This window comes from Choloepus didactylus, chromosome 10 (assembly GCF_015220235.1).
Source record: "Choloepus didactylus isolate mChoDid1 chromosome 10, mChoDid1.pri, whole genome shotgun sequence".
Lineage (NCBI taxonomy): Eukaryota > Metazoa > Chordata > Mammalia > Pilosa > Megalonychidae > Choloepus > Choloepus didactylus.
The window spans coordinates 10,581,440-10,599,058 of record NC_051316.1 but is presented as its reverse complement, the minus strand read 5'-3'; the positions used below and the strand labels follow the sequence as shown (position 1 = coordinate 10,599,058).

At 44.7% G+C, this 17,619-nt stretch overlaps 1 protein-coding gene across 1 annotated transcript; it reads left to right on the top strand.

Moving 5' to 3' along the window:
- The first annotated feature begins 1,087 nt into the window (after positions 1–1,087).
- LOC119505004 (serine/threonine-protein kinase WNK2-like) lies at positions 1,088–17,184 on the top strand. Its single transcript, XM_037797668.1, has 4 exons — positions 1,088–1,659; positions 1,941–2,200; positions 13,915–14,002; positions 16,963–17,184. Exons 1-4 carry the CDS (start codon positions 1,632–1,634, stop codon positions 16,986–16,988), a joined length of 402 nt encoding a protein of 133 aa, XP_037653596.1. The 5' UTR covers positions 1,088–1,631; the 3' UTR covers positions 16,989–17,184.
- The last annotated feature ends 435 nt before the right edge of the window (positions 17,185–17,619 follow it).

The window sequence follows — 17,619 nt, the reverse complement described above, 5'->3', positions numbered from 1 at the left end:
ACCTTCAGATTAGGAACTGTTGACCTTACCAGCCAGACTGGCCTGAGTTAAGCGGGCATCCCAGGTGCAGGACTGGCCCCAGACTTGCAAAGCAATGTATCTTTTTGGACCTGGAAAACCTCCGGATGAGCATCCAGCTGCCTCCTAGTCAAGAATCCTGGCTGACTTTCCATGGTTTTTCTTGCCCTCCACCAGTGGGGCTCCCAAAAGCCTTCCATGCAAAAGCCAAGCATTGCTCCTTTGCTTTTGATTATTGTTATTTTGAAAGGCGCTTCTAGAGACAAACACTCAACCCGAAGCTCGGCAAGCTTGACCTTGGCCTCCACAGCTCCTCAGTAAAGCTCGTGGCACCTGCGCCGCTCACGAAGGGTCAGAGCTGCCCGGCGGTTTCGGGGCTGGGCCTCTCTCCTCTCCTCTCTGAGCTGCTGACGTTTTTGTCTGCTCCTTCTTGCATAATGAGGACTTTTGCTTAAAGTTTGGTAGCTTGTCCTGCAGGCGTGTTCTGTCCTGCCTAACCGTGTTGTCTTGTATCGTTTTTTTCTTCCCCCTTCCTTTTGCAGGGTCTGCCCTGAAACGTCTCTGCCTGAGCAAAGAACACAGTAGTAGTAATTATCTGGGTTTTTTTTTTTTTTTTACCCCCTTTGTAATTCTGTCCATCGCATGGGCTTTCTCGTGGCTGGTGCACCAGGCGGTGCTGCCAGCCGGCCTGGGGGAGCTGAGGGGCTGGGCTCCGGAACCTTCCGTGCCCTCCCTCCGCGGGCTCGTGCTTGCTTCTGCCGGGTGGGGTAGCTGCCCTGTGCTGCCGGGGCCCTCTGCGTCTCCGTGGATCCAGGACTCTGTTCTCTCCCCAGTCCACACGCAACAGGCTCGCCCTTCCCTCCGGAATATCCCCCAAAATGGCTGATCATTAATTGGCCCCTTTTCCAAAACCGTAGGCTTGAGTATTTCTTTGAAGTGCTAAAGCTGAGTGTTTCCTCAGGAGGAGCAGGGACCGAATTAAATGGGTATCAGTCCACCTGGGTCCCTAACCCCTCTCTCTCTCTGTCTTTTATTTTTTTCTCCTTTTTTTTTTTTTTTTTTTATTTTCTGGCTGAACTGTTCATGTAGAATAGCTCTGTGTGTGTAAAATCTCATCACTAATTTTTAAACGGTTTGTGTCTGTGCTTCTTCATTGCTAGCTACTAAAGTAGACTACATTTCCAAACAGCTTGTTTGAAGAGATGGTCGTTAGATTATTTTTCAGTCCTGAAAATTCCAAATTGGTCTCATTTCAAATTGTCAACCCAAAATTGCAGGGGACAGGGAAGGGGCATGCGATTTTTAAAGTCCTATTTTGGCCATTAAAAAAAAAAAACCTTTCCGTGAAGCAGCCAAATGACCCGACCTCCTTTGGTCCCCTGGGAGCTCGCCATCACGGAGCGTGCAGGGGGCTCCCCAGACCTTCTAACGGGATGGTCCTGTCGCCCCAGCTCCTACCTGTTAAATGCCGTCAGCCCCAGCAGGTGTACGGAGCTTGTGCAGCTGAGATCAGGCGGCTCCAGTGTTTGTTCCCTTTACAGATACCTTACCCCGATGCCCTGGGAAGGAAGGAAGGTGCAAAGTCTGTGTCTTAAATACCAGACAGTTTTTTTATGTCTCTGCACGAGGGGTCTGAGCCATGTGAGTTTCCAAGCCCTCTCTGCCGTGAATTTGGGAATCTGTGCAGGGATGGGCTGCCCGCGCTGGCTGGGAGTAGCTCCACTACCCCTTTTCCAAACAGAGGCTTCTCCAGACCCAAAACTGTGGCTGTAGGCCCCAGTGCAGACCACCTCTTGAAGCAAGGTATTGCCTGGCCCCAGTGAGACCATTGTTTCAGCCGTCTCGTTCGAATGACCGGAGCCGGCATGGCACTGGACAGGGGATCGGCGTAACCGACCCCGTGCTGTGTGTGACTTCCCCAGGGTCCTCCACCAGCAGCCTGGCCCCAGGCCCTGAGCCGGGCCCCCAGCCCCCCCTGCAAGTCCAGGCACAGGCAAACAACAGCAACAACAAGTCAGGAACCTTCACGGATGACCTGCACAAGCTGGTGGACCAGTGGGCGGGCAAGACGGCAGGGACCACGCAGCTGAAGCCCTCGCTCAACCAGCTCAAGCAGACCCAGAAGCTGCAAGACATGGAGGCCAAGGCAGGCCCAGCCCGGACAGCCGGCGAGGCGCGGATGGTGAGTGGGCCAGGAGGCAGCGGGCCATTGCATGGCGACAGCAGCGGCAGCTAATATCCATTACCGTGTTGTTTGCAGACGTTGTGGCAAACTCTTAGCTATCTACCATATGTACCAGGTTTAATATAAGAAAGTGGCTCATGCAACCACAGGGACTGGCAAGTCCAGCCTCTGTAGGGCAGGCTGCAAGCTGGAAACTCCCATAAAGATAATGCCAGAGTCCTCAGTCCGAATTCCCCAGGGGAAGCTGGCCAGCTGGAAATTCTAGCAAGAGCCAGTGCTGACATTGAGGCAGAAAAGCTTCTGACTTCTGAAGCCCTCAGTTCTGGCTTTTAAGATCTCCAACTAATTGGGTGAGGAGACTCCCCACATTGCTGAGAGCAAGCACCCTTGTTGATTGTAGATGCAGTTGACTGATTGTAGATGCAGGTGGGATTTACATCAACTGGTGCACATCCCACCTACAAAATACCCTCACAGTAACAATCCAGGCGGTGCTTGACCAAACAACTAGATTCTATAACCAAGCTAAGTTGACCCATGAAATTAACCATCACATCCATGAATTAGATTTTCCCACTTTACAGATGGGAAAATGTTAACTTGTGCTTTTCTAGCAATTGATCCATTTCCTCTAAATTCTTCTAAAGTTTCCAATTAATTAGTGTAAAGTTGTCCAGAATGTCATCTTCTCTTTTTACATTTTGCAGGATTTGCCATGTTATCCTCTTTTATCCCTGATATTGGTGATTTATGCCCTCTTTCTTTTTTTTTTTTTAAACAGTCTTCTTAGTGGTTTGTAAATTTTATTAGCCTTTACAAAGAACTCATTTGGCTTTGATGTTTTACTTTATTGTATGTTTCATTATTTTCTTCTCTTTATTATTTCTTCTATCTTTGAGTTAACTTTACTGCCCTAGAAAGTTTCTTGATGTGTGTAGTTCGTTGATTTCCAGGCTTTCTTCTTTTATGACATTTACATTCATACATAAAATTCCCTCTAATGGTTTAGCTACACCCCCAAAGTTTTGATCTGTAGCAGTTTCATTAACATTCAGTTCAAAATATTTGGTAATTTCAACTGTGATTTCTTCTTGAAAATAAGTAGAGTTATTAGTTTTCTAATTATCTTTTTGTTAGTGACTCTTAGTTTAATTGCACCATGGTAAGAGAACAAACTTTGTGATGACTTCAATTCTTTTCAGTTTGTTGGGACTTTTTTGTGGCCCAAGACATTATCCTGGTATCTGGGCCAGGTATGGTTGAAGTGAATCTATTCCTTTCCATCTCCCCTTCCCCTCACCTAGTTCTAAACTGCTCTTATTTCTCTTACGGGCTGCAGCAAAATCCTCCTAATGATATGCTCATGCCAGCCTGGTGCTCCTCAAACCCATTTCCGATGGAATCCTGGTACCCTTGGGAAGGGCTAAGAGCCTTAGTGTGTGCAGCTAGGCCCTGTGTGGCCTGCACCCTGAGACCTCTCTAGGGTTCTCTGTTCTTTGCTGACTGGGGTCCAGCCACACTTGCCGTCCTCGAGTCCCCACTCTACACCTCGTCTGCTTGGCCGGCTGCACTTCCCTCTTGTCCAGATGCTCTGTATCTGTTCTAGTTTGCTAATGCTGCCTTTTCACAAAACACCAGAAATGGATTGGCTTTTATAAAAGGGGATTTATATGGTTACACAGTTAGAGTCTTAAGGCCATAAAGTGTCCAAGGTAACACATCAACAGTCGGGTGTCTTCACTGGAGGATGGCCAATGGTGTCTGGAAAACCTCTGTTAGTTGGGAAGGCACGTGGCTGGCGTCTACTCCAAAGTTCTGGTTTCAAAATGGCTTTCTCCCAGGACGTTCCTCCCTAGGCTGCAGTTCCTCAAAAATGTCACTCTCAGTTGCTCTTGGGGCATTTGTCCTCTCTTAGCTTCTCTGGAGCAAAAGTCTGCTTTCAAAGACTGTCTCCAAAATGTCTCTCATCTGCAGCTCCTCTCTCAGCTCCTGTGCATTCTTCAAAGTGTCCCTCTTGGCTATAGCAAACTCACTCCTTCTGTCTGAGCTTATATAGTGCTCCAGTGAACTAATCAAGGCCCATGCTGAATGGGCAGGGCCACACCTCCATGGAAACTATCCAGAGTCATCACCCACAGTTGGGTGGGTCGCATCTCCATAGAAACACTCAAAGAATTACAATCTGATCAACACTCAATAGGTCTGTCCACACAAGATTACATCAAAGGTAATGGTATTTTGGTGAACATAACACATTCAAACCAGCATAGCATCCTTCCCGAGTTTTCTTAGGTTTGTACATATTCCATTAGTTGTTGAAAGAGGGATATTAAAATTAACCATTGTGGTTATGGATTTGTGTATTTCATCTTGGAGATCTGTGCTTTTTTTTTTTTTGCGAATTTTTAAAATCAAATTTTTTGAGGTATAATTTACATATAACAAAATGCATCCATTTTAAGTGTTTTTTTAAGTGTTCATGAGTTTTGACAAATATATACACCAGTGTAATTACCACCAAAATCAAGATACAGAGCATTTCCATTGCTACAGAAAGTTCCCTTGTAATCCTTCCGTTCTAGTTTGTTAATAATGCCGGGATGCAAAACACCAGAAATGGATTGGCTTTTATAAAGGGGATTTATTTGGTTACTCAGTTACAGACTTAAGGCCATAAAGTGTCCAAGGTAACACATCAGCAATTGGGTACCTTCACTGGAGGATGGCCAATGGTGTCCGGAAAACCTCTGTTAGCTGGGAAGGCACGTGGCTGGCATCTGCTCCAAAGTTCTGGTTTCAAAATGGCTTTCTCCAAGGACGTTCCTCTCTAGGCTGCAGTTCTTCAAAATTGTCTCTCAGTTGCTCTTGGGGCATTTGTCCTCTCTTAGCTTCTCTGGAGCAAGAGTCTGCTTTCAACGGCCATCTTCAAACTGTCTCTCATCTGCAGCTACTCTCTCAGCTCCTAGGAGGTCTTCAAAGTGTCCCTCTTTGCTGTAGCTCCTCTTCAAAATGTCATTGTCAGCTGCACTGAGTTCCTTCTGTTTGTCAGCTCATTTATATGGCTCCAATGATTTAATTTAGACCCACCCTGAATGGGTGGAGTAACACCTCCATGGAAATTATCCAATCAGAATCATCACCCACAGTTGGATGGGGTGCATCTCCACGAAAACCCTCAAAAAATTACAATCTAATCCACACTGATACATCTGCCCACACAAGATTGCATCAAAGATAATGGCGTTTTGGGGGACATAATACATTCAAACTGGCACACCTTCCCAGAAAATACCCTTGTAACCCTGCCCTCTCCACCCCAGTTCCCATAAAACCATTAAATCTCATCTATGGATTAGATTTTTCTTTTTCTACAATTTCATCTAAAGGGGGTCAAACAGTATAATCATGAGACTAATTTTAAAATAGCATTTCCTCATTACTTTTCCATGATAATGATAAAATCCAACATCATGTGAAACTGTTCTTGATATTAGGTATTTTGATATTAAAATGTGGGCTTTAATTAATTATCTTAGATTCTGGCACATAGTCTTTAATGTGCATATGTTTTTTTTAAAAAAATTCAGTTTTATTGAGATATATTCACATACCATACAGTCATCCAAAGTGTACAGTTGTTCACAGTGCCATCACATAGTTGTGCATTCATCAACCCAATCTATTTTTTGAACATTTTCCTTGTACCAGAAAAATTGAAAATAAGAATTTAAAAAAAAGTAAAAAAGAACACCCCAATCATCCCCCACATCTCACCCTATTTTTCATTTAGTTTTTGTCCCCATTTTTCTACTCATCCATCCATACACTGGATAAAGGGAGAGTGATCCACAAGGTTTTCACAGTCACACTGTCACCCCTTGTAAGCTACATCACTATATACATTTGTCAATTTTTGCTTTATAGATTTTGAGACTATGTTATTAGGTGCATGCAATTTTATGTTTATTATGTCTTCCTTGTGAGTCGAACTTCTAATATTATTTAGTGTCCCTCTTTAGTGTGCTTTTTGCCTTAAAATCTCTTTGTCTGAAATTGATGTTGCTACACTAGTTAGTGTTGGGTTATTATGTACATAATATATGGTTTCCCCTTCTTCACTTTCAGCCTTTCTATGTTACATTTTAGATGTCTTTTGTAAGCAGCATATAATTGAACTTTGTTTTATTTTTTAATTGTTTAAAAATCTGTGTCTTTTAATTAATTATGTGGTCTATATTTAATGTAATTGCTTATATGTTTTAGTTTAAATCCATTATCTGACCATATACTTTCTATTTTTACTATCTGTTCTTGCTTTCTTTTGAACTAGATGAGGTGTGGTTTATCTTTCTTTTTTCCTCCCACTATTAGCTTGGAAGCTTTACTTCATTTAGTGACTACCCTAAATATTATAGAATGCATCCTTAAATTATCAAAATCAAATATTAATTATTGTTTTTTACCTTTTCCCAGACAAAGCAAGGACCATAGGACACTTTAACTGCATTTTCTCCCCTCCTGGCATTTTAAAAAATAAATTCTATATAGATTTTAAATCCCACAATGTATTTTTATTATCATTTACATTTATTTGCATATTTACCATTTTTGTTGCTGTCCATTCCTTCTTGCCTCTCCAGTCTTCCATTGGGGTCATTTTCCTTTAGCATTTCCTTTCACATATATCTCCCAGTGACAAATTTCTCAGTTTTTATTTGTCTAAAAAGCCTTTATTTCATCATAGTTATTGGAGAATATTTTCCTCAGTGTGGGATTCTAGGTTGCTTATTTTCTCTAAGCATTTTGAAGTTATCATTCCATTGTTATTTGGCTTCCCTTGTTTTTGTTGGAGATTTCCCTTGTTTTGTTGCCAGTCTGTTGCTCCTTTAAAGACAATAAATTCTTCTGGTTTCTAGTAATTTCATTTTCAGGAGATTTATTATGAGAAATCTAAGAGTATACTTTTTTTTAGTACTATTTAGGGTTCATGGGGCTTCTTGAATCTATGGTTTGATTTCTTCCATCAATTTTGGAAGTTTTTCTTCCATTATTTCTTCAAATACTGTTCTGTCCCATTTTCTCTCACTTCTCCTCCCCTCCTGAAATTTCATTCAGTTGCATGTGAAGCCTTTTCATTCTGTCCTTTGTCCGTTACTTATTTTCTTTCTTTTTGTACCTTCATACATTATTCTGGATAGTCTTCAGATCTGTCTTCTAGATCGCTGAATTTCCCCTTGTGTCTAAATGGCTATTAAACCTATCCATTGACTTTTTCATTTTGGTTATTGTATTTTTCAGTTGAAGAATTTCTGTTTGCTTTTTCTCATATCTGCTTTATCTTTTTATGGTTTCCAGCTCTCTGCCAAAATTCTCAATCTTTTATCCCCTTAACACATAGTATTTTACAGTTTCTATTTTCTGATTCACCTAGGCCTTTTTTATATTGCCTTATCTTTTCTTTTGCCTGGTTTTCAAAGCTGTATGTGGCACATTGTATTTGAAATTTTATTTATAAAAATAATTTGATGTCTAATAGTTTTCTCATAATTGTTTTCATTTACCTTTGAGCACCTTTTCATATTCTTATTAGCCTCCATTTGTAAAGTGCCTGGTCTAGGATTTTGACCATTTCAAAGTTGATGTCTTTATCTTTTTATTATCGATTTGTAGGAATTTGTTATATATCCTTTGCCATAAATAAGTATATTGGACGTGTTCTACCAGTCGTTGGCTTTTCTTTTCACTTTCAAAATGGCAGAAGTTTCAATTTTGTTGAGGTCTGGTTTATCAAATTTTTTTAATTCTTAGTAATTTTTGTGTCCTATATAAGAAATATTTTCCTTCCCAAAACTGTGAAGACATTTTCCTGTGTTGTTTTTTTTTTCTCAGAAGTTTTACAGTTTTAGCCATCACATTTTTTGAGCCATCTCAGACTAACTTTTTTTTTTTTAATCATCATTTTATTGAGATGTATTCACATACCACGCAGTCATACAAAACAAATCGTACTTTCGATTGTTTACAGTACCATTACATAGTTGTACATTCATCACCTAAATCAATCCCTGACACCTTCATTAGCACACACACAAAAATAACAAGAGTAATAATTAGAGTGAAAAAGAGCAATTGAAGTAAAAAAGAACACTGGGTACCTTTGTCTGTTTGTTTCCTTCCCCTATTTTTCTACTCATCCATCCATAAACTAGACAAAGTGGAGTGTGGTCCTTATGGCTTTCCCAATCCCATTGTCACCCCTCATAAGCTACATTTTTATACAATTGTCTTCGAGATGCATGGGTTCTGGGTTGTAGTTTGATAGTTTCAGGTATCCACCACCAGCTACCCCAATTCTTTAGAACCTAAAAAGGGTTGTCTAAAGTGTGCGTAAGAGTGCCCACCAGAGTGACCTCTCGGCTCCTTTTGGAATCTCTCTGCCACTGAAGCTTATTTCATTTCCTTTCACATCCCCCTTTTGGTCAAGAAGATGTTCTCCGTCCCACGATGCCGGGTCTACATTCCTCCCTGGGAGTCATATTTTACGTTGCCAAGGAGATTCACTCCCCTGGGTGTCTGATCCCACGTAGGGGGGAGGGCAGTGATTTCACCTTTCAAGTTGGCTTAGCCAGAGAGAGAGGGCCACATCTGAGCAACAAAGAGGCATTCAGGAGGAGAATCTTAGGCACAAATATAGGGAGGCCTAGCCTCTCCTTTGCAGTAACTGTCTTCCCAAGGGTAAAACTTATGGTAGAGGGTTCAACCCATCAAACCACCAGTCCCCTATGTCTGTGGTCATGTTAGCTACCATGGAGGTGGGGTAGGCGAATACCCCTGCATTCTCCACAGGCTCCTCAAGGGGGCATTACATCTTTTTTTTTTTCCTTGTTTTTCTTTCTTTTTTTTTTTTTTAACTTTCCCTTCTTTTTTAAATCAACTGTATGAAAAAAAAAGTTAAAAAGAAAACAAACATACAATAAAAGAATATTTCAAAGAGACCATAACAAGGGAGTAAGAAAAAGACAACTAACCTAAGATAACTGCTTAACTTCCAACATGTTCCTACTTTACCCCAAGAAAGTTACATAATATAGCAACATTTCTGTGAACTTGTTCCTACTATATCCATCAGAAATTAACAGACCATAGTCATTGCTGGGCATCCCCAGAACGTTAAATAGCTTATCTGTTCTTCTTGGATTATTGTTCCCCCTTCCTTAATTGCTCTCTATTGCTAGTTCCCCTACATTCTACATTTTAAACCATTTGTTTTACATTTTTTCAAAGTTCACATTAGTGGTAGCATATAATATTTCTCTTTTTGTGCCTGGCTTATTTCGCTCAGCATTATGTCTTCAAGGTTCATCCATGTTGTCATATGTTTCACGAGATCTTTCCTTCTTACTGCCGTGTAGTATTCCATCGTGTGTATATACCACATTTTATTTATCCACTCATCTGTTGAAGGACATTTGGGTTGTTTCCATCTCTTGGCAATTGTGAATAATGCTGCTATGAACATTGGCGTGCTGTTATCTGTTCGTGTCACTGCTTTCCGATCTTCCGGGTATATACCGAGAAGTGCAATCGCTGGATCGAATGGTAGCTCTATATCTAGTTTTCTAAGGAACTGCCAGACTGACTTCCAGAGTGGCTGAACCATTATACAGTCCCACCAACAATGAATAAGAGTTCCAATTTCTCCACATCCCCTCCAGCATTTGTAGTTTCCTGTTTGTTTAATGGCAGCCATTCTAACCGGTGTTAGATGGTATCTCATTGTGGTCTTAATTTGCATCTCTCTAATAGCTAGTGAAGCTGAACATTTTTTCATGTGTTTCTTGGCCATTTGTATTTCCTCTTCAGAGAACTGTCTTTTCATATCTTTTGCCCATTTTATAATTGGGCTGTCTGTACTATTGTCATTGAGTTGTAGGATTTCTTTGTATATGCAAGATATCAGTCTTTTGTCAGATACATGGTTTCCAAAAATTTTTTCCCATTGAGTTGGCTGCCTCTTTACCTTTTTGAGAAATTCCTTTGAGGTGCGGAAACTTCTAAGCTTGAGGAGTTCCCATTTATCTATTTTCTCTTTTGTTGCTTGTGCTTTGGGTGTAAAGTCTAGGAAGTGGCCGCCTAATACAAGGTCTTGAAGATGTTTTCCTACATTATCTTCTAGGAGTTTTATGGTACTTTCTTTTCTATTGAGATCTTTGGTCCATTTTGAGTTAATTTTTGTGTAGGGGGTGAGGTAGGGGTCCTCTTTCATTCTTTTGGATATGGATATCCAACTCTCCCAGCCCCATTTGTTGAAAAGACCATTATGGCTCAGTTCAGTGACTTTGGGGGCCTTATCAAAGATCAGTCGGCCATAGATCTGAGGGTCTATCTCTGAATTCTCAATTCGATTCCATTGATCTATATGTCAGACTAACTTTTGTATGTTTTGAGGTAGGAGTCAAGTTTTGTTTTTCTCCTATGCACATGTGGTGTTCTAGCACCTTCCTTTCCACATTGAATCACATTGGTACATTCATCAAAAATCAAATGAGCATATATGTGTAGGTCCATTTCTGAAACTTGCTGTTTTATTCCATTAAGCCTTTATTTTATTCTGATAACAATACCACACTCTCTCAGTCACTAACTTTATAGAGGGTTAAGTATCTAATAGCATAAGGCTTATTATTTTAATCTTCAAGATTGCCTTGATTTATTTTAGGTCCTTAATATTTCCATATACATTTTTTAAACAGCCTGTTAGTTTCTACAAAATAATCTGCTGGAAATTTCATTGGAATTGTAATGAATCTGTTGATTAGTTGGGTGAGATTTGACTTATTAACAATATTGAATATTCCTAAGATTGTATTGTCCTTTAAATTTCATTTTCCAACATGTATCAGTTGGGTTTCTCCAGAGAAACAGAATTAGTGTGTGTGTGTATGCACATGCAGAGAAATTGATTTCATGGTACTGGCTCCTGTGGTTATAGGGCCAGAAAATCCTAAATCTTTGGGACAGGCCAGCAGATTGGAATACTCTTGGGCTGAGTTGATGATGCAGTCTTGAGGCAGAATTTCTTCTTTTTCAGGGAAACGTTAGTTTTTCTTTAAAAGCCAACCCACATTATCAAGAATAATCTCCTTTACTTATACTTAAAGTCAACTGATTGTAGATGTTAACCACATCTACAAAATACCTTCCCAGAAACAACTAGGTCAGTGTTTGAATAACTGAGTAATCTAGCCTAGCCAAGTGGACACACAAAACTAACCATCACAGTCCACCCCTCATCAACTTGGCACCCATACACATCTCCTTAAACCATACTTAATAAAACAAATCAAGTCAATAACAAGAACAGTAACAAAACCATATATCCCCCTAATCTGATACAGCTGTCCTGCATACAACCAAAAACACATTACCTCTTTCCCCAGAAGAGGATGGCTTTGTGGGCGATGTCTCCTTGATATGCTGTAACTTAAATATTATGATGTAAAGTTAATACAGCTTTAATTATAGGATAAGGGAATAAGAAGGAAGAAAACAAAGATATTTGCTTTATATATCTACACACACAAACATATTATAAAACAAGGAAGAATTACTCACCACAATTACCTTGTTTCTGTAACTGATCATGTGGTCATAGTTCATATTTATCACTACCTTCTTCCACTACCCATTCCATGTTCCCTTTACCCTCCGCAAGCACTTCAGCTGGCCATGGTTCTTTGCCTGGTGGGGTGACCCAAACCTTCATTCCTGAAGTTTCTTGGCCATTGGTAGTCCTGCCTGGATTGGGTTGTTGCAGTTTTCTATTGACTTTAATCACAGGACATGGTAGTACTAAGAGATGCCCTAGGGGATCTCCTGTATTCCAGGAAAACTCTTCTTTACTTCCATTGTGTAGTTGCAGCCCAGTTTCCTATAGATAACCAGGATCCATCACCCCAGCCAGTTCAGTAATCCCCTTCCTTGCCTGTTGATTCAGGGGCACAGAGAGCCCAAGTAGTCAGGTGGCAGTCTCAACTTCTGGGTCCGTGGAATCCTTGTTCTGTGTCCCCTCCTCTCCTTATAGGGACACTGGTCATTGAATTCAGTCATTAATGAGTTTAGTCTAACCGGTTAAACTCATTAGTCATTAATGAGTTTCATTATTACATCTACAAAGACTTTATTTCCAAATAAGTTCCATTCTGAGGTTCCAGGTGGATGTGAATTTTGGGGGGGGACATTCAACCACTTGCAGTCTGCTCTCTGGCTCCCCAAAATTCACATCTGTCCCATGTGCAAAATAGATTCACTCCATCCCCAAATGCCCAAAAGTCTTAACCCCTGCCAACCTTCTCTCTAAATCTAAAGTCTTACCTGAGTATCATCAACTCAGAAAGCTCCAAATCTCATTCTTCGAAATCATCTAAATCAAGGATGGATGAGCTTCTGGGTTTGGTCCATCATGAGGCAGAAGTTCTCTCAACCTGTGAATCTAGAAAACAAGTGGTCTGCTTCAAAAATGCCACAATAGGACCAGCATAGAATAGTCACCTGAAAAGGTGAAAATGGGAGAAATCAAGGGTTCACCATCCTGAAGCAAGTCCCAAACCCAGCAGGGCAAATTCCATCACACCTCCCTGCAGGCCCAAGAGTCTTTCCCTGCAGCTCAGTGCTCCATCCTTGGGTTCCTCAGCTCATTTCTAAAAATTCGGTCCACTTTTATACCTTGTACCCTGCCATCTTCCAGAAATTGCTTTGTTGGTTCTTTCAGGTTGTCTGCATTCACCATCTTCTCATCTGCAAATAAGGACAGCTTCACTTCTTCCTTTCCAGTCTGTACATGTTATCCCCCTCTTGCCTTGGCCAGGCCTTCTGGGGCAACAAAGCCTTGGGGTACACACACTCACCTCGCCACAGTGTCCGCTGTGTTCGCCGTGGTTTCTGCAGCTGCCCTTCATGGATCCGGAAGGTTCCCTCCTGGCCCAAATCCACATGCTGAGGGAGCTTTTCATGAAGGGCGCTGCCTTCTTCTGATGCTTTCCTTACATGTTTGGGAGCCCATCGTGGGGTTTTCCTCCCTCGTGTGTAACTGTAGCGGATTACATTGATTTCTGACATGTTGGCAGCATTGTGTTCCTGGGGCAAACCCCACTTACTTTTACATTTGCTGATATTCTATGGAGGCCTTTTGAAGGCTCTAGGTCTGTTATGTCTGTTTCTTGTCCATGTCCCTGTCAGGTTTCGGCCTTGGTCATAAGCCACTGGCTGCATGTACTTTCCTGTCCCCTTGAGCTGCTCCCCTCTGAGGTTGTGCCCTTGGGTTGTCGTGGAATGGGGGTCCTTCTCTGCCTTCCACCCCGTCCAGTTCCTTGGACCCCAGGCTCCTTTTCTGCCTTCAACTAGGCATGCCCATGCTGCTGCAGAGCCCCTGAGGTGCTGGGTCTCCCCTCATCGCCCCTGACTGGTCATACAGGATGTCTCTGGAGTCAGTTGGGTGGAGGGGCTTTTCTGTGGCTGCACCCAGCCAGGTCCTTTCCTTAACCCTCCTCTGGCTGTGGACAGTTGGGGCATCTTTGTGGACTTTCAGAGGACGCTCATCCTGCAGCCGATCTGGGCATGGAGTTACTGCCTGGGTCCCAGGGTCTACTAGAGGAAGGCAGCCAGTGGCCACCAAGTGTAACCCTCTCTCTTCTTGTCTCCGTGTCTTACAGGTAAACCCGCCACGAGCAGGAGCCCCAGCAACTGGCCTTCTGTGCACTGCAGTCATTCCTGGAGTCACCCCAGCCCTGCCCATGCCAGGTACTGCCCACTTGGGCTTCCCAGCCATGCCCCGGGCAGAGGCCCCATACAGCAGTCTGCTCTCAGCCCCCCTGCCCTGGGGAAACTGGCCTGCCCGGCAGGGCCAGCCAGGGGCCTGGGGCAGCCAAGGCCTCTACCGGGTGCCTAGCTTGGGTGCACCGGTCCTGCCCATGCTCTCTCCATACCTGCAGCCGCCTGCAGCCCACCCGTGCAGCCCCAGGCTGCACATCACTTAGCTGGTTGTATCACCACCTGCTGGATGGAGAGCTCTGAACAGGGCAAGAGGATTGGGTTGTGGTTTGGCCTGGGCGTGCCCCCTGCCCAGTGCCCACACCTGCAGGGCTCGCCCCTGGCAGTAGTCACCCCAGAGAGGGGCCATGCAGAGGTTGCAGTAGTTGGCACTTGCAGTCTTTACAGCCGGTTCCTGTACTTGCATTGACTCTTAGAACGGTGTCAGAATAACCCTGCAGAAGTCCGGTGCCTTGAATCTCAGCTTTTCCATCCCCTAATGGAAAGAAATCTTAAAAAAAAAAAAAAAAAGAAAAAGAAATTACGTATCAGAGAGGTGTATTTTATTTACAGTCGGCTTGTGAGCATCTATCTTTATTTCTTACTTTAAGTGGCAGAGATGTGAACGGTCGACAGATTCAACGCTGAAGTCTGTTCTTTAGTGTTCTGTTGTAAAATGCCTTTTAAAAAAGACAGAATTAGTTTTTAAAAAAATAGAATTAGTTTTAAAAAAAAATAGAATTAGTTACCATGCAATCAGTTGCAAACGCTGGGCAAGCTCCCTCTCTGCCCAGCCCCAGCAAGCGGGTGGCCCCTCTGGGTCCACAGTGGCCAGGAGAAAAGAGGAGTCGCATTTTTACATTTTTAACCGGTGAGTTCCAGGCACTTCTGGCCAACCGCTCAAGCATCCCTGTGGTTGTTCAGACCTGCTAGTGAGATATGCCTGTGGCTTTGTCTGGCTACGGGAACCTGCTGGAAAAACGCAAAGTGAACAACAGCCCTTGGTAACCCCAGGGCTCGGCTCAGCCTACATGTGGAGGGCAGCAGAACCCCAGCCCTGGGACCTGCCAGCCCTCCTGCTGTCCCCCCACTCCCTCACTCAAGCTGCATCCTATCCACCGCTGGCACACAGACTGCCCCAGGCAATCCTTCCAGGGCTGCTGGCTGAGGGCAAGAGTTTTGCTCTTCTGGAGATTTCCATAGGACCCGGCCACAGACGGGCTGGAAACTGCCCCAGGCCGTGCACAGAAGCACCCCCATCTTGGGCCGGTTCTGGCAAAATCCCCTTTTCCCCTTCCGGCTGGAAGGCTGTCCACATTCTGTGTTCCCAGATGTGAATTGTACATAGTTCCACCGTACTGTGGAACATTACTAGAACTGGCTAAATTATGTTTATTTAACTATCTCATGCCACCAATTCAGTTAGAATTGACTTTTCTAGGCGATGTCGCAGAATCTGCTGCCTGGATGAATGTCGTAAGAGATTTCTGTCCTCTGTAACGCACCCCTCCATCTGTCTGGTTTTAGAGCCTTGTCTGTCTGTTTCATGGGTAACTGACTGGAAAGCACCCTCACCCCTCTCTCCTCCAGCTCTCACCGAGACGTGAAGTTGGAGCCCCTGTCATGTGTCAGTTCTCTCCTTGTACCCCGACAGTCACGTGGTACGAAGTCCCCGAGAGACTGTATATTTTAAGGAGAAAAATAAACATTTTTGCTTGAAAACTGTGTGGAAAAATATCTTTTTCTTCACCCAGATCTGCATCAGAGCTGAGCCGGCCTGGCCTCGTAGTGAGGGGCTTGGGGCTGGGTGCCCACGGCTGTGCCCCGGCTCTGCCTCTGCCCATGGGAACCCCCACACACACCCCAGCCTCTCGGGGTGGGAGGCAAGACATGTAGCCTGGCCTCCCGGGAAGACCCCAGCCCTGCTGACACCCGGTTAGCTCAACCCTTCCCATCTCCCATCCTTGAGTTGCTTCCGAGTCTGAGTTAGGTTTTTGAGTACAAGTGGGCTCTACCCAAAGTGGAGGGAGCTAGTCTGGGGGCCAATGAGCAGGCACCTGTTCCCTGTGGCTCTCCTTCCAGTGTCCTGAGTGTCCTCTCCGGGGTCACCGTCAGCCCCATGAGTGGCTCTGGCTTTTCCGGTAGGCACAGGGGTCTTGGGTGGGGTGCTGACTTGGAGAGCTTACCTGGTGGGAGCTGGGCCCCACTATTGGCATGGTGTCCCTTGGTGAGGGGCTGCCTTTTGCCCCCGCGTGCTGCATGCTGGGTCCTGACAAGCCCCTGGCACATGCATTGAGGCTGGGCATGGGGCATGAGGAGCAGCTCTTCTGCTTCTGCATCCCCAGGGGAATGGGGCATTCAATCCAGCTCGGGAAGGAGGGACGCATGGGGAGAGACCACTGCAGACACCCCCGGCCCTGCACTTCGCTGCATTTTGGGGGTGCCGAGGTCTCAGCATTGCTTCTGGGTGGAGGACAGGGACATTTGGTTGGCTGGGTATCTCACTGTACCCCAGATACAAGGGCACCACCAGGTTTGTGCAAGAGTTGAAGACTTTTTTTTTGTAATGCATGCAATTTTATTGCAATATATTCATATAACATGCAATCCTCCAAAGGCTGAAGACTTTTTTCAGTACGCTTGGTTGGAAGCAGAGAGGGGTAGATGCCATTATCAGGAAACAGGACTCTGCCTGCACATTGTGAGGCTCAGCTGCCGGCAGATAGGCCAGGCCGACCAGCCCGGTCCTCAAGGAGTGGGTTCACTCTGTATCACCACCCCACTTTTGTATCAGCAGCCCCCCCGGGGATGAGGGGCTGTGAGCTGGCCTGGGCCCGGCTGCTGGGGATGGGCCAGGCTCTGAGCGGACGTGAGCCAGGGACCCAGGCCATGCAGTTAAATGGCCAGCACCCAGCAGGACCGTGACACGCTGTGGCGGTTTTGTTTTCTAGGTTCTGAGAGGGAGAAGCCCGACTGAGCCCCGGGAGGCCGATCCCAGCCCGACACCAGGCCCCGTGACAGCTGAAGCGGAAGGAGGGACGCTGGGACACGTGGGGGCCTCGGGGCGAGCCCCACTCCTTGTCCCGTCCACGCCGTTTTGTAACCACTTTCTAAGCACTTTTTTTATTCACAATTGGAAACACAAATGTAATGCAAGAATAAAAAATATTTTGGGGGAAAAAGGACTTCGGTTTTTCAAACCTGTTCTCCTTTCGTGTGGGCCCTCAGTCGGGCAAGTGACAGCAGAGAGTGACCGGTCGGGGGTGCTCAGGTTGGGAGGCCTTGAGGGGTGCTAGTGGTTGCTGGCATTTCACACGGCACTTTACAGTTTATCTGTTAGCTCAGGATCCTCGAGAGCATCTGTGACAGAGGTCAGACCTCCGACATTGTCCAACCGCACGGAGAAGACACCTGGGCTCTGAAGGCTGGGCATGGGGCGTGGGGAGCAGCATCTTCTGCCTCTGCATCCCCAGGGGGATGGGGCATTCAACTCCAGCTCGGAGCAAGGCAGAGCTGGGGAGAGGCCCTGGTTCGGGCCCCGTCACAGCCTGGGGGAGGCTACTCTGCTGAGCAGGACCCTGGAGACTAGACCCGAGCAGGCCAAGCAG

Excerpts from the sequence above, each read along its gene's own strand:
- LOC119505004 (XM_037797668.1), top strand. The coding sequence starts at position 1,632 with ATGTCTCTGCACGAGGGGTCTGAGCCAT. Across the intron at positions 2,201-13,914 it reads CAGCCGGCGAGGCGCGGATG|GTAAACCCGCCACGAGCAGG; the intron begins GTGAGTGGGCCA and ends CGTGTCTTACAG. Across the intron at positions 14,003-16,962 it reads CCCAGCCCTGCCCATGCCAG|GTTCTGAGAGGGAGAAGCCC; the intron begins GTACTGCCCACT and ends TTTGTTTTCTAG.